Source organism: Dermochelys coriacea, chromosome 15 (assembly GCF_009764565.3).
Source record: "Dermochelys coriacea isolate rDerCor1 chromosome 15, rDerCor1.pri.v4, whole genome shotgun sequence".
Lineage (NCBI taxonomy): Eukaryota > Metazoa > Chordata > Testudines > Dermochelyidae > Dermochelys > Dermochelys coriacea.
In genome coordinates, this window is record NC_050082.1 from 27,278,522 (window position 1) to 27,294,142 (window position 15,621).

Below are 15,621 nucleotides of genomic sequence, written 5' to 3' on the forward strand. Positions count from 1 at the left end.
TAAAGACTGGTTGGAAAGCTATTTCACAATTAATTTGAATTTAAAACTTTATGCTGCTATATTAGCATTTTAAATTGTCGGCTTATGTGACATCACTGAAAAGCTATTACCATCCAAAGGGCAATAGTGTATATTATTTAGTAGTTACCAAAAATAAACTTGTCACATTCTAATTACATGAGGATGAACAGCTATGCTAAGAGAAAATGTGCTACAGCAACTTGCATGTTTGATATTTTTTTGTCCTAGACTAGAGTTTCATGGTATCAATATTTGGAAAGCTCACAGTCTTACCTAGTGCAGGCTATTTGTCAGCCAGGAATTTGTGTAGATTCAAAACAGTGGGATCTAGCTTGCATTTGGGAAACTACCAGATACGCTATAGGCACCCTTCATTTAACATTTCAGAAGGATAGCTTCAACATTACTGCAATAATCCTCCTCTCTCTCATTCTCCCCAAAAAATATTTCATTGGAAAGACTATTAATTGAGTCTTTATACAGGGACTAAAAACACTAAATTTTGGCAAGGGACCAGAAGATTAATAAATGTTTTAGGCTTATAAGCACAGCTCAAGTTTACAATTGCCTAATACATAGCATTCTATTATAGCTACTATTTATTAAGTTTGCATGTCCAAACATCTACAGATCACACGGTAGAAATCACAGAATTGTAGGATTGGAAGGGACCTCGAGAGGTCATCTAGTCCAGTCCCCTGCACTCATGGCAGGACTAAGTATTATCTAGACCATCCCTGACAGGTGTTTGTCTAACCTGCTCTTAAAAATTTCCAATAATCCACTCTTGAGGCTAGTAGTAACTGGATGTGCTATTTTGAACAACATTTACAATAGAAAGTTTATGTATTGGATTTATGGCCAAATGCAGCACTTCAAGCTTTCTATCATATAGGACGGGGTTGGCAACCTTTCAGAAGTGGTGTGCCGAGTCTTCATTTATTCACTTTAATTTAAGGTTTCACATGCCGGTAATACATTTTAATGTTTTTTAGAAGGTTTCTCTCTGTAAGTCTATATATCATATAACTAAACTATTGTTGTATTGTAAAATAAACAAGGTTTTCAAAATGTTTAAGAAGCTTCATTTAAAATTAAATTAAAACGTTGATCTTACGCCGCCGGCCCCCTCAACCCACTGCTGGTCTGGGGTTCCATTCACCTAGGCCGGCAGCGGGCTGAGCAGGGCCTGCGGCCAGGACCGCAGCTGGCAAGAGGCCGGCAGCCAGAACCCCTGATCGGCAGTGGGCTGAACAGCTGAGCCCGCTGCTGCTCAAGGGTTCCATCCACCAGCTCCTGCCAGCCGGGATCCCAGCTGCCGGACCCGCTCAGCCCGCTGCCAGTCTGGGGTCCCGGCCCTGCCCACATACAGCGGGTAGCTACCTTCTCCCTGGTTCTGGCCATTCTCTTCCTCTCTCTCTGCACTGAGCTGAGAGTGGGATTACACCGGGCACAGGGCTGGGGGTGAAGGAGCAGGCTGGGGGTTTGGGTATAGGGTCTGGCCAGGAGCTAGAATGAGGGAGGGGGCTCAGGGTTGGGGCAGGAGGTTTGGGTGGTGGAGCACTTACCTGGGCAGCTCCCATTTGGTGGGAGGGGTGCAGGTGGGAATGCGGGGGAGGTGCAGGAGCTCCCGTTTGGTGCTCATGGTGGGGGTAGTATGTGGGGGGGGTGCAAGAGTCAGGATGTAGGGGGTGCATGGGGTGTGGGAGGGATGGGGTCGTGGGGGGGGTGCCAGAGTCAGGGCTGGGGTCATGGGGGGAGTGAAGGAGTCAAGTAGAGGGCTGGGTGTGAGGGGGGTACAAGACTCAGGGCAGGGGCCTTTGGAGTGTGCTGGGCTGCAGGGCTCAGGGCAGAGGGCTGGGTGTGTGTGAGGGGGAGGGTCAGGGCAGAGGGCTGGGGGTGCGGGCTGGGGTCGTGGGGTGCTCACAGCAGGGGGCTGGAGGGGATATGCCCCGCTTCCCCCAGGCCCTGCCCCCGCTGCTTCTCTGCCTCTGCTGGGAGCAGCGAGCACGCTGACCCTGCTCCTCCCGCACCCCCTCCCTTGCAAGGGCCAGCAGGGAGGGTGGGTTGGAGAGGAGGAGGAGGGGTAGGAACCCAGCACACTGTGGGAAGAGGCAGGGGAGCCAGCAGGACCAAGCTTCTGCCCCTTGCCCCCTGCCCCCGTGGGAGAGGACGGGGAGCAGAGAAGAGTGGGCTGGTCCAGGCCAGGCCGGATTTTTAATGGCACACTGCTGCCTGCTGGAACCCTGGCAGACAGCAGTGTGCCATTAAAAATAGGCTCACGTGCCATCTTTGGCACACATGCCATAGGTTGCCAACCCCTGATATAGGATGTAGCCTCTATAATGACAGAGGCTGGAATTTAGAGAGCTAGACCACTATGTATTTGGTAGCCTGAGGCACAAAACTCAGAGCTATCACTAGTATTTGGGCAAGTGAAAGCATGAGGGTAGGCCTGTATATATGAACTGAAGTCCCTTCAAAACCCACTTCTGCAACACCTATAAGAAATCAAGCAATATATCAGTTACGCTGAGAGGCAATTGGGGAAGTTTTCTATTTTTTAGTTGTTTAGATAAATATTAAATATACATATGAATAATGGTGTAAATATTGATCACAGAGCACATCTATTCCTGTACAGCACCTCGCATAACAGGGCACTAACAGCTTACTTCTGCTTTTAAGTCCCACCTCCTATTAATCATGATCTTAAATGTGCCAACAATATTATATTTAATTAAGCTGTTAGACAAGTCTATTTTACCTGCACGCCTGGGCTCACTGGGACTGGGTACATCATATTTGGTGCAAAACAAACAGGCTGAGTATACACAGGAGTTGGCTGTTGATGACCCACCACAGAAGGGCTAGGCTGAGCTTGTGGACGAGGTGAGGTTGGTGTAGTAGAAGGCTTGGGCTACAAATAAATAAAACAGTTCACTGTGTGTCAGTACACAGTTCACTCATGTATACCATGTATGCCAGTTTTACCTATGCTCAGAGTTTGCACATGGAGGTCAGATAGGAATGGAATGAGTTATGCTTCTTTAAAGACAGGCATTTAAAACATGTACACTCTTTTCACCTGATTTCATGGTGAAGTTGAAAAGACAAAGAAGAAAAGTTTATCCAGATTTTAAGACACTGAAGGCTAGTGCTAGAGTTAGTGTTTTCTGACTCAAAGTACTTCAAAGCAGAAACGCTTACTCCTTGAGGAGAAGAGGAGGAGAGCACGACAGAAATAGCACACTGCCTGTGGGGAAGGGGAAGGCAAGGGCTAAGATCAGCACATCATGCCTCCACATTTCCTAGCGGCATCAGTTTTCAAAGATGCTGCAGACGGTCCTTGTGGTAGCCTGGATGTAACATTCACAGCTGCTGTTTCCTTACTAAGAGGAGGAAACTTTTCAAGGGAAAGGTGGACTGGCTTTGGGCCCCCTGGCAACAGCTCCAGGTCAAATACTGTTGTCAGTCAAGACCAAAATCTTGAAAGCCTTCCTAGAGGGCTTGTGACCATCTGTGAATAAGTTCCATTAAGTTAAATACTGTCAGAGTTCAGAAGAATGTAATTAGGAACCAGTTTAGACAATGGGTGAGGGAGGGGATGAGAGGATATGTGGTGAAGATCTGAAGGAAATAAATATAATATAGTATCCCAAACGGCCACTCAGGCCAGGTATTTAAGACAGCCTTTTTTATTAAATAAAACAGTACACCACATTTGGTGTAGTCTGTTTACTAAATATAGTGAATCCCCTTCAAAATGTGTTATGGTTTGATGTATCAAACTGCTGTTCTTAAAAACCCTCAATTAATCTGGTACACTGTTAAACTATGAAGGAGAATTGGTCAGAGACACAAAGGGTATGTCTACATTTCAAATGCTAACGTAGATACTACTTACACCAACGGGGGGGCTCTATTGGCGTAGGTAATTCACCTTCCTCAGAGTCGGTAGCACTGTTTTCTACACCAGGGGTTGGGTTAGCAAAGCTACACTTCTCAGGGGTGTGGATTTTTTTTTTTTTTTTTTAAACACACAACCCTGAAAGACGTAGCTATGTCAATGTAAATTCCCAGTGTGGACCAGCCCTCAGACTCAACTACCGGAATACAGTGTACTTGACCCAAGTGTACAAAGAAAAACTATATTACTGTGCAATTACTTGGAGGTTGTGTGCCACCACGTGCAATATCGCTTAATACAACCATCAACTTACTTGAGCAAAAGATCGAGGGTTGAACTCCTTTGCATTGGGATTAAGTGTTGATTTCCTAACTTGCCTATACACAAAAAACACACAAATGATTTAAAGTTCAGAGACATTCCTTCACAAACATTTCCCCTGAAGTCTTCACAGTTCAATTGTTAGTGTTCTTAAAATCCCATCACAACATAAAAATATTGTCAGATTAGGTTTTACAACTGAAGAGACTTTTGGGAAACTAAGGGGGCACAGAGCTACTCACACTATATGGAAAGAAAAAGGAAAAAATTCAACTAATACACTTATTTCTACAAAGCATATTTTTGATGGGGAATAGTCTGATTGACAAAGGGACAGCATATAGACAAATGATGCAGGATTAGGTGTCAGGAGTACCAGAGCTCTAGCTCAGCCACCAACCTGCTGCGTTGCTTTGGGCAAGTCATTTAACTTCTGCCTCTCTTTCCTCATTTATAAAATGCAGATATTTACCCACCTAACTCAGAGGCGTCATGAAGATTAATTCATTAACGTAAAGTCCTATATAAATACTAAATATTAATTTTTCCAAACAGTAGCTCTCCCCTTTGCAAGGGATTTTAAAAACTGAGAATACACCAGATTTGCTTATTAAGAACACAATTACTCACTCAGAGGTATCTTTCTTCTCTTCTTTATCCTCTTTATCTTGTTTACTTCCAGGTCCAGATGTCTGTACGCCCTGAGAGGTTACCTCTGGCCCTCGCTTCTGCTCAGAGCTACTACTAGTTGATGGAGAAATACTGGGACTATTCGATTTGCTACTGCCACTGTTCGAGTTCGCATTACTGCTAGTTTCAATGACAGATTCTTTAGAGTTTGATTCTGTTTTCTCTTTAATCACATCTCTGGATTTTTCACCTTCTCGATTTTTGTTTAGCAGTTGATCCACAGTCTCTGGGGTGGAACTTGGCTGTAACTGAAAACACCAATAGTTAACATTTTCAATAAATATCATCCCTATGCCAGGATACAGAAAACACATGAATTACTATCAACAATATTTATGCAACTGAAAAGGAAAATTTCCATAAACTGTTCAGCTGCAGGAGCCTGAAATTATTTTAATGGAAGATGCAAGTTTCATCACTAAAAACAGAAATAAGCAAGCAACACTTAAGTAGTAGGTTTCAGAGTAGCAGCCGTGTTAGTCTGTATTCGCAAAAAGAAAAGGAGTACTTGTGGCACCTTAGAGACTAACAAATTTATTAGAGCATAAGCTTTCGTGAGCTACAGCTCACTTCATCGGATGAAGTGAGCTGTAGCTCACAAAAGCTTATGCTCAAATAAATTTGTTAGTCTCTAAGGTGCCACAAGTACTACTTTTCTTTTTACTTAAGTAGTACTAGACACTATTCGATATATTGTATCACTTAATGATGAGATATCAATTTAAGAAGCCATTTTTGCCCCCAGAGAGCTAACGGTTAAATTAAATGTTTTAAATTAGGCAAACTATTAGATATATTATGGCATAGCTACTTTTGGGATGTAGAGGTTCTCTCGGAGGGAAGATGTGCACACAGCTACATCACGGTTAATTATACATGCCCCAGTTACTCAAGCTACTTACAGTGAGACACAAAAGGGTTCCAACTAGTGTTCCAATAGACAGTATCTAAATTGCTCAATATTGCTAATGCTCAATATTCTGAGACACCCAAGTACCACATACAGATTAAGGAGAGTGAGCACTGATTTTGTTCATATTGACTTGTGTCACAATCTTACATGGATGTGTTTGTTTGAATGACTAATATGTCCTCATTAATTTAAGGGTCTATTTTGCTATTGATAAATATGCTCAACTCATTAACTGAAAATATAGATGCACATCAATGGAAGAGGACAGTATAAAACTCTCTTTAGTCAACGCCCACTTGAAAGACACTTACCCTAAAGTCGTTCTTAAATTTCTTTAAATCATCAATCTGTTTTCTGTGTTCTGAAACAACTGAAGATACACCTGCCAAACATAATATACACATGAAACTCCTACTCCACATAACATAAACCTTATAATAACTGGAGTTATGTCAGTAACATGAATATCAGGTTTCCAAGAATGAAAGAAAGATTATGTCTTTGATTTGGAAAGCTGTTACTCCAATAGGAGCAAACACTCAGTAGCAATTCTAATCCAAACTACTGCATAAGAGAAAATGAAAAGCTCCCTTAAACACATTACACTTTTGGGATTTTAAAGTTAAATTTTGTGCTTTATCTGCCGATACTCTTAAATTTAGTTACAGTGCAGCCTCTAGAATCTTGAGCTGTACGAAAGAGGAAAGGTCCAGTAATGTATCAACCTCCTGCCCACGTTTCTAAACGAAGCAGAGAGAGAAGTAGAAGCAGCTCTGTATCTCAAGGAACTGCAGCCACTCACTCGTTTCCCCAAACTGAAGCAATCTCGTTCGATTCTGCTTTTCCCACTCTTAAATTGGTTATGTCAAATCCATGGCTTTTAAACCATTTGAAGTACAGGGCTGTTACTCTTTTTATAGAGATCACAAAAAAATCAAAAACAGGTTCTGTGCTTTATATTACTAGAACTCGACAACAGAATGACAGCAGGCCGTAATTCACAATAAGCAACACACACACACACACACGTTAATACAACATCAAGTTACAAATTTAAAACAAACAAGGAAATGCAAATGTTATAAAACTTTAATGCAAAATAATGAGGCCTAACCAGTAATTCAAAGTACAACCTGTGTGCAAGTTAACTACAAAAACTTAGAGCTGACTGAATAATTGACTGGGTCAATGAATTTTGCTGAATAACTCTGTTAGTTGTTAATTTTTCCACTCACATGTTATTCAGCCATTTCTAAGAAACATAACTTCTGCATTTCCTATTTTAAATTTGCCACATTAATGTAGAACTTTGTGCTTATTTTCTTCTTTAAAAAGAACACTCAGCTGCTTCATTGTAGCTGTATAGTTTTGCACAACAGCTCCACAAAACTGCATTCTTAAAACACACAAAAATCCTTACCACTGAATCCATGGTTATTTTTTGGCAGATCCATAGGTTTTTGTTACACCACACTCCTAGCTGTAGAGCTAAGGAACTCTGCAGTGCACTCTGTCAGACGCCAATGCAATAATATAACCTTAAAGTTTACATTGCATATGGCTAGAAACATTAAAATTTGAAGACTAGAGACTAAACTGAAAAAAAAATGTAATAATACCCATAGAAGATTTCTTGAGACCTGTATGAGCAACTATGGAGCAGGTTATAAAGAAAGATAAATCAAAACCATACATTTACTTTTGTTACTATGAGAACTATAATATCCAAGAAGCAAAGATTTAGTTGGTGTTGGTCCTGCTTTGAGCAGGGGATCGGACTAGATGACCTCCTGAGGTCTCTTCCAACCCTAATAGTCTATGATCTTGTGTATCATGAATGTAATACTTAAAACGGAAACTCTGGTCCATTTAAGCTTGGTTAAAAATAAGTCTTTACAAAACTAGTCAACAGAAGTGTTTCCATATTTAATATTGATGGAATGGTTAAAGAATAATAATCCCCCTGCAAAGTTTGCAATGCTGTTCACTTTCACAGCTGCATGAACAAAAATTCTTACTTGTAGAAAGCTGAAGCAACTACCTAAAAGTCACTGTAATAAGATGTTAACTTCACTAGTTGATACTGGCATTTGTGCTTACAATTCCCTAAATTACGCTAAAAACATTGAAGGGAACTTTTGGATACAAACCTTTGTTTTCAGGTTTAGTAAAGCTAGGAGAAATCTCACTTGGCTTAGCATTTTCCTTGTTTCCAGTTGCAGAATTCTGCCTCTGGTCCTGAAGCCTGGAATCTTTAGCTAGAAATATAATTTCAATTCAAAGTTACTTTCAAATATATATATTATGTATAGACACACACCTCAAAGAATATGGCAAGAACTCCAGGGGAAAAAATATTTGAGGGAAAACTTTAGGCCAGAAGAGAATATAAAAGGAAGAAGAGAAAGCTAACAACCATTTTACATTTACGAAAATTTTGTGAAATGTGAGCTGCAAAGGAAAAAAATAGGCTTAATTTTTTTAAATACTTTATGATGTCTAATGAGAACCTGGAAAAAAAAAGTGCCCTTTGTTTCCCATTAGAAATTCAGAGCCTGCCTGGGCTGAAGGACTATGGTGACTAGAGAACTAGTGAAAAGAACTCACAAGAGAGTCAAGTGAAAGATTTAAACAGTTTGGATAAAGAAAGCCACTGTTAGAAAAATGAACCATCTGGGTTCTTCAATTAAGGTGTTACAGATGTTTGGGAGATAGAGACCTTCAAGTATACGGCTAACAAAAAATTGATTTTATATTGCTGATATTTTGGGCACAAGAAAAGGCTGCAAATTCAATTTTTTAAAAATTTTCAGGTCACCTTTAACTAAGTATGACAATAACTGTACACTACACATTCTGTTAAGAGAAGTACAGAGGAATGGGGAGAAAGTTTATTAGGCTCGGTCTACATTTAAAATATACGTCAGCATAGCTACATCCGTCAGAGACATGGGAAAAAACCCACAACTGTGACTGACACAGCTATGCCAACAAACCACCCAGCACAGATGCAGACAGAAGAGTGCTTCTGCTGGCATAGCTAACGTTATCCAGATGTGGTGTTCCTACACCAGCAGAAAAAATTGCTTCTGGAGATGTATGCTGCATCTACAGTGGGGGCTATGCCATCATAGCCATGCAAACACAGGTTCTGTAGTGTAGACATAGCCTTAGTCTATCAAAATGTTTTTCAGCAGCGTTGCAGTGTAAGACACCCACCCAGACACTCAAGTATCATGAAACTGACTATATACAGTGAAACACAACACAATCAAATGCACAAAACATAGGAGAGATGTGTAGAGTTTGGGTCAGTATACCCTTTCCCTTCACTTAAGACTAAAACTGAATAATTTAAAGTATCAGGATAGTTTACCTTCACTGGATGGGGTAACTGCTCTATTGGATGCAGGACTGGCAGGTGTGGGAGATGCAGCTGGGACAGGCATGGCAACTGATTCAGTAGGAATAGTACCAGCTTGTGGAGAGGACAGAGCTGGCCCAGTTGCAGTACTTCCAACACTGTTCTGTCTTGGCGACCTAGGCCTGTGTGTTTTAGGGGATAATCTTGGAACTAGAATAAATAGAAACAATAGTTATAGGATAGCTGAGCCCCTATAGCTGTTAAGTGCTTTAAAAAAAAAGAAGCCTAAGAACATGCTTAAAAATAGTTAGTGCAAGAGAATACAGTTACTGAAACCCTGTTTACCTTTCAAGTACATTTCTTAGTTCTTTATAATGCAGCATTTCAGATTACATGTAGGATTTGTCTGCAGAAAAAGATTCCCTCAGTACACAATCACTGCCCTCAGTCCTACAACGAAGCTGCAATTCCAAATCGGTCCAATCGCAACAGCTCAGATTAACACACAGTTTCAGGCACAGCAAAGAGGTGGCCCTCTATACAAACAAACGTAAAACACTTTTTTAAAAGTGACTGAGGGATATAAGTATCTTACACATGACTTGCTTTACATGCTCCTCTTTAGAGATTGATGCCTACTGGAAAACTGAAGTATTCCACTGGGACAGATACTTATATATAAGATTTTCTGCCACCCCAGAAGTTCTATAACTAAGAATAAATATATGCATACCAGAATAAAATATTCTTTAGGAGACCACCTGCTCCTCCTGCCTATTCCTCGCCACATATTCTAATCTGCTTTGACACTGATCATCTTGAAAGCAACTAGCTGTGATGCCAGAAGATTATGACTTCAAGTGAGAAAAGAAAAAGGACTAAAAGAAGATCCTGTTTTCATGTTAATAGCCCTATTGTATGTTAATAAAAGAGAGAAGAAAAACCACCAAGGAGAGTGACAGAATTGTACTGAAATAGAAAGCTTAAGGCACCAGGTCTAAGAAATAGCCTTAGTCTATCAAAATGTGGCTATGCATTACAAAATGACAATCTATTCACATATTCTTTCATTAGAATAGTGTCTCCATTGCACAATTTTCTAGAGGTCTAGCAGCGCTAAGCTTCAAGCTCCAGACTGTATCTCACTTGTTGGGGGTTGACTGCTGCTAAATCACTAAGACACAGTCCACACTATAAAGGAGTTTAAAAGCCTCTAGGAGTAGACATTCAGTGTCAAAAATAAGCTTTAAATACCATACCTTCAATTAAGAGGCTGTTAACTGAAAATTCTGATTGAAAGAATTCTGAGCTATAACAGAACCAGACAGACCTACTTGTACTGACTATACACAGTAATCCTGATTTATAAGAATGGAAAAGAAGCAATTGAAAACTTAAGACAGTTTTAAGAGAAACATGTAATTTTGAATTCCCTTATAAAGGCTTCATCTTAAGTAGAATTCCAACTTTTCTTGGCCTATCACTCTTACTTTCCTCTCTACCCAAGGTTCTTGTTCATATACAACTGCACATGAATTCAGTCACACAGCAGTTATTGAGGTATAGTTGTGGGAGAGGGGAATACAGCCCATTACTTGCCTCTTCCAATAGCTTTCTTAAGACTAGACTTCCTTTCAGCTAACTCCTAGGCATTTTCCTTCCTTTAAGGTATGTTTAATTGCAACGAACAGGTGATGGAACAACCCCTTTGTAGTTAAGAAAATAATACAATCATTTAGCAGACCTGATGTTTAGTCAAAGGCTGAACTGCCTGGAAGTTTAAGATTCTGCTCAACATTAATATTCTAAAAACATCCCTGGAAAGCCATCTGCAATAAGCCAAGCTATACCTACCCCCACTGACAACTGATGACCACGTCCCACCTGATGGGCTGCCTCGTGCCACTGTAGAAGTAGATGCTTCCCCTGGTGCATTATGAGATACAAATTCTAAGCCACTTGAAATTGTACCCCTACCAGTAGAGACTCTGTGACCTCGAGGGTGCCGTTGTGCCTTAGGAGACATCCGTGGTGGCCCTGGGAAGAAGAACACATCCCCACACTATGAATACCTAATATTTCTCTTACTTTAAAGTTTAGCTAAGTTTACTATCCATTTTTTGCAACTGGATCTAAGCTCCAATTCCAGTAAGCTCTAGTAGGACAATGAAGTCAAGCAAGTTAAATAGGAGTTGACCATAACCAGGGTTCCATGGGTTCAGGGCAACTGGACACATGGGTGAATACTACTTGTCCAATCAATCTAGGAATCCTAACTTGCCAATCATCTTGGTGTCTGAGCTTGAATTAACTAGAAGTTACAAGCTTCACTAGCCTTTAATAAAAAAAATTTTGCAGCACCAATTTAATTCCAGAGAAATTTTAAATTCAAGAATTATGTGCATTTTAAATATTGCTTACTGTGACCTGAGCCAAACAAAACAAGTCTACTAGCTTCCTCTGGAGGAGTGTTGAAATCTGAACAATCAAATAACATGCTTCATTCCACACTTGTTGAATCAGAGCAGTTAAAAAACAGTAGAACTTGCATGCTGGATTCTCACGATTTTATTTAGTCAATAAGGCTAGCAATGATAGCAAAAAGCAATGAAGGAAACTCCTGTGGGTATATCTTTTACCATCTTCTTTGAAAGAAAGATGATCTTGACATTCTAGCAGGCAAGTTACGGCATATTAGTAATTGATTCAGCTGATCGGAGACTGCTGTGTCTCTTACTGAAGTTTGTTGGAATATCTATTTTGAGGGGCCATCAACTTTCCAGTTAGTGCACTGGTATGCAGTATTGTCTCTTTCTTTAGATGATTTCACTATGAATCTTACATTCAGGAGATGCCCGTTACCATAATAGTGGAGTGCACCATATATAAATTTAGTTCAAACACTTCTCCATGTATAACTATGAGATTGAAAAACGTGATCCTTTATATGTACTGTTAGCTACCAAAGGTATACCACGCTGCTGCCCCACTGATGCAAGTGTCAATTATGTCAATATTTTCTATAGGTTCATTTTTAAAGTAACTCATTCTAATCTCTTGTCACAGTGCACTTTTATCAAAAACAGGATTTTGGGATCTGAGAGGAAGCAGTTGGAATGAGTCCGGTTTATTTAGCTGTTGTATGTGGTACAACATGACAAAATGCTTGAGATTTTTACAACGATCCTAAAAACAACAAACATTCCTAAGAAAGCCTTCTAAAAAAACTGCCAGGCTTTGTGTGTTGCTGTTTGCTAGGTCAAGACACTGAGCAGCGTTACAAAGCTGAGCTGATTTCATACCAACTCGGGAAATTTCACAGCTTTATATTTTGTTTTTGTAAAGTTTCTTTAAATAAAAAGGTTAATAGAAATAGTCTGATAAACTAAAGTTAAACACAAATTATAGGTTAAGTAATGAAGAGGAAAAACAATTTTGTAATTAAACTCACAAAGGAGTTAAACAAAGACAAACAAAAACATGAACAAATTGTGGTATTGTACCTTCTGCAGACATGCGTTTAGGCATAGTAGAGACAGGAGCTGGAGAACCATGAGCAGAGGGGTGAGACGGGGGCCTGGACGGCCGCGAGGGGGGCCTGGAGGGCGGCCTTGTAGGGGTGGCTGCCCGAGGTGGAAGAGAGTTGGGACCTGACTGGTAGCGAGAAGGTGGGCGAGAGGAAGGAGATGGGCAAGGCGATGGCCAGGGAACACCTGACAGAACAAATGATATGAAGGAAAGTATAAAAACTAAAGAAAAATTATGTGGGGAAAAAGGTAAACAGAAAAAAAAAGTAAAATATGACAAAAATGATTTTTCATATAATTAACCCTGTGGGGACAAATTCCTTCATTTCTACAAGTGGTAGAATAATCCCTGTTAGGTTGTTTTCCCCTCTTTGAGACTGGTCAAATTTAATGCCTGAATGTCTCATGAGTTCCGCAAAGGGTTAATTTAGGATCTAAAAACACTACTGAGGAATAGATAGTTAAAGCTTAATCTGTTAGCCTGTTTCTATACATGTTTCTCAGTACACATTTCTCTAGATAAGATGCACAAATAGCTACTAAAGGATCTCATACAATGATTCACATACAGTACTGACTATGCAAGCTATTACTTTTCAAACTTAATGACAATGAGCGATATCAACTACAGAAAATATTTCTTTACAAAGAAGAGCGGTGTTCAGTGTCTGAAGTCTGACATTTGTGCCCCTACCACTTCTGTAGAGGGCTTATTTAAAATTGTTTTTGAAACAAAGCAATCAACTTCACAATTTAAGAACATTATGCATAAATTTCTGACTGATGTGCATTCAGTAAACTCATACAATGAACAATACAGATACAAAATATAGATTTCAAACAAAATTTATATTTGGGCAGTAGTTGAGTGGTGCAGATCAGAATGTTTAAAGGAAAAATATTGAAGTAGTAAACATCACGTACCTTTATCTAAGTATTGCCCACATCTCCTCCCCACACTTGAGTATTATGTGCTGTTTTATTTCTCCACATCTTTAAATGTTAGGTTTTTAAAAAAAATAAAAGTATTCCAACGAGGCTGGCGTATTACTGAACTCAATAAGCAACACATGCCAACAACTGAACGTCCCGTTCGCAGCATATAGGACTCAATTAGCTCTGTTAAAGGAAATAGTGCTGCACTTCGCTCAGTTACAGATTTTTATTATATATATATATGGCTGTGTGTACGTTTGTGTACATATAAAGATACTCAAGAGTATTTATCTGGAGAGAAAACTTCTGGAGAACTTCCCTCTATATCCAGTTGTTTTACCTTCCTATTGCAGACCTTAATCACGCCACACTAAGTCACACTGGAATCAATGGGAGCCTTTACACTGCTTTCAGAGGAAGTTGGTTTGGGTCCTCATACAAGAGCGCAAAGTGATATTTCTTCTAATACTGCTGCCTCTTTCCCAAGACGTACCAGAGACTTGTGTGACATCTGGAGATCAGTACTTCAACTCTTCTCACACCCACCCACAACACAAAGCTGATCGTCGCTAATTTAATATGTACAAGACTTCATGTAACACTTCAGAAATGTATATCAGTCATCTAAAGGTTCATCTTCCTTCAAGTTCAAGATGTTTTAGCAGAAGGTAAACAAATTGAGTTCTCAGCTGCATGCAACTACCCACAATATAGTTGAGTAACTATTTAAATGTTCATCATCAAATAGCAATAAAAGGTTAAATCAAAGTGAAAACCACTGACTATATACTAGTCTGACTTATCCTTGGAAAAGGGAACATCAGTTTTTGCTATTTTAGTTGTATGATTGTTTTGTGATCAGTATTTCACATAACTTCATAGTGGCCACATTTTTAGAAACAAGAACTCACTCAGTTAAGGCTTGATTTAATTGAGATACTTGCCTCCATTAACTACTCTTTGGTCTGCTCCAGAATTAGTACTAAAGTCTGAAGTATGGGATCCAGATCTTGAAATTGAGGGGCCCGATCCAGACTGGCCAATCCTTGGTGAATTTTGTCTGCCTCCTCCCCAGGACAGGACATCTCTATTTCGTTGTCCAGTTGAAACATACTTGTTTTCCCTGAAACAGAAAATTCCTTTCAGTGTTATAGCCAGAGATGGAAAATAAGAAATTATCTGACCATTCAAAGAATAAATAAGCTTTACTTGTATGTACCTTCCCCTGCATTCAAAATAAAAGTAAATCCTATACCTCCTAGTTCAAATTTTGTACTTTTATTTGTTAAATTTCAGAACAAAAAGAATATTTACATGCAGTATATAGCTGTTGATACTGTATTTAAGCCCTCACAGTGTGGTTTCTATAATCCTACAGGAAGCTGGATAATTCAATGCTGAATTTTCAAGGTTTTCTGAGGCATTTTAGATGCTTTGATACGCAAAATGCAGAGCCTACATTGCTATTTCCTGAAGTCTGTGTGAATTCAATACACTGATTACACTGTTTCTTCCCCACTCTCCAACAATTTGTCTTTTCTTTTTAAAAAACAGCCCAATAACTGGCAAAGACAAATAAGTCTCAATGCATAAATTACTATTGTACTATGTTTATCTTTAACATACTACGAGTAGTATTTTTTTCCCTTTTAATACCTAGTGTTCACACCATGTCCTTCTCGTTCACTTGCATTTCTCTGAACAGCAGTATATTTTTCTTCTTCTGTCCGGTCATCATTTTCCAAGGCAACCCGAGCTTTGTATTGGGCACTTGATTCAATTTCTTCTGCTAACTGAGCTGCTCTTGCTTCCCGTTTTAAAAATTCTTCTGAATTATCCCTCTCTAAGGGCACACTAAAAGATACAATGGGAAGGCAGAGAAAAATATATTTGAAATTTATACGCCTACAGATAATCCACAAAAAATACATTTACATAA

At 39.6% G+C, this 15,621-nt stretch overlaps 1 protein-coding gene across 29 annotated transcripts in view; it reads right to left on the reverse strand.

The window, feature by feature from the left end:
* The window catches only part of ATXN2 (ataxin 2), an 80,541-nt gene that overhangs the window by 21,520 nt on the left and 43,400 nt on the right, over positions 1-15,621 (reverse strand). For 23 of the 29 annotated variants that reach the window (XM_038372751.1, XM_038372788.2, XM_038372754.2 and 20 more), the window contains 10 exons: positions 15,339-15,536; positions 14,627-14,805; positions 12,723-12,932; positions 11,074-11,256; positions 9,232-9,429; positions 8,006-8,113; positions 6,167-6,237; positions 4,883-5,190; positions 4,245-4,308; positions 2,789-2,941 (listed from right to left, as the gene is read on the reverse strand). In XM_038372751.1, the coding sequence (XP_038228679.1) occupies positions 2,789-2,941; positions 4,245-4,308; positions 4,883-5,190; positions 6,167-6,237; positions 8,006-8,113; positions 9,232-9,429; positions 11,074-11,256; positions 12,723-12,932; positions 14,627-14,805; positions 15,339-15,536 (1,672 nt within the window). The remainder of the gene's footprint in view (positions 1-2,788; positions 2,942-4,244; positions 4,309-4,882; positions 5,191-6,166; positions 6,238-8,005; positions 8,114-9,231; positions 9,430-11,073; positions 11,257-12,722; positions 12,933-14,626; positions 14,806-15,338; positions 15,537-15,621) is intronic. The other 6 variants (XM_038372778.1, XM_038372775.2, XM_038372770.2 and 3 more) reach the window with 1 other exon arrangement.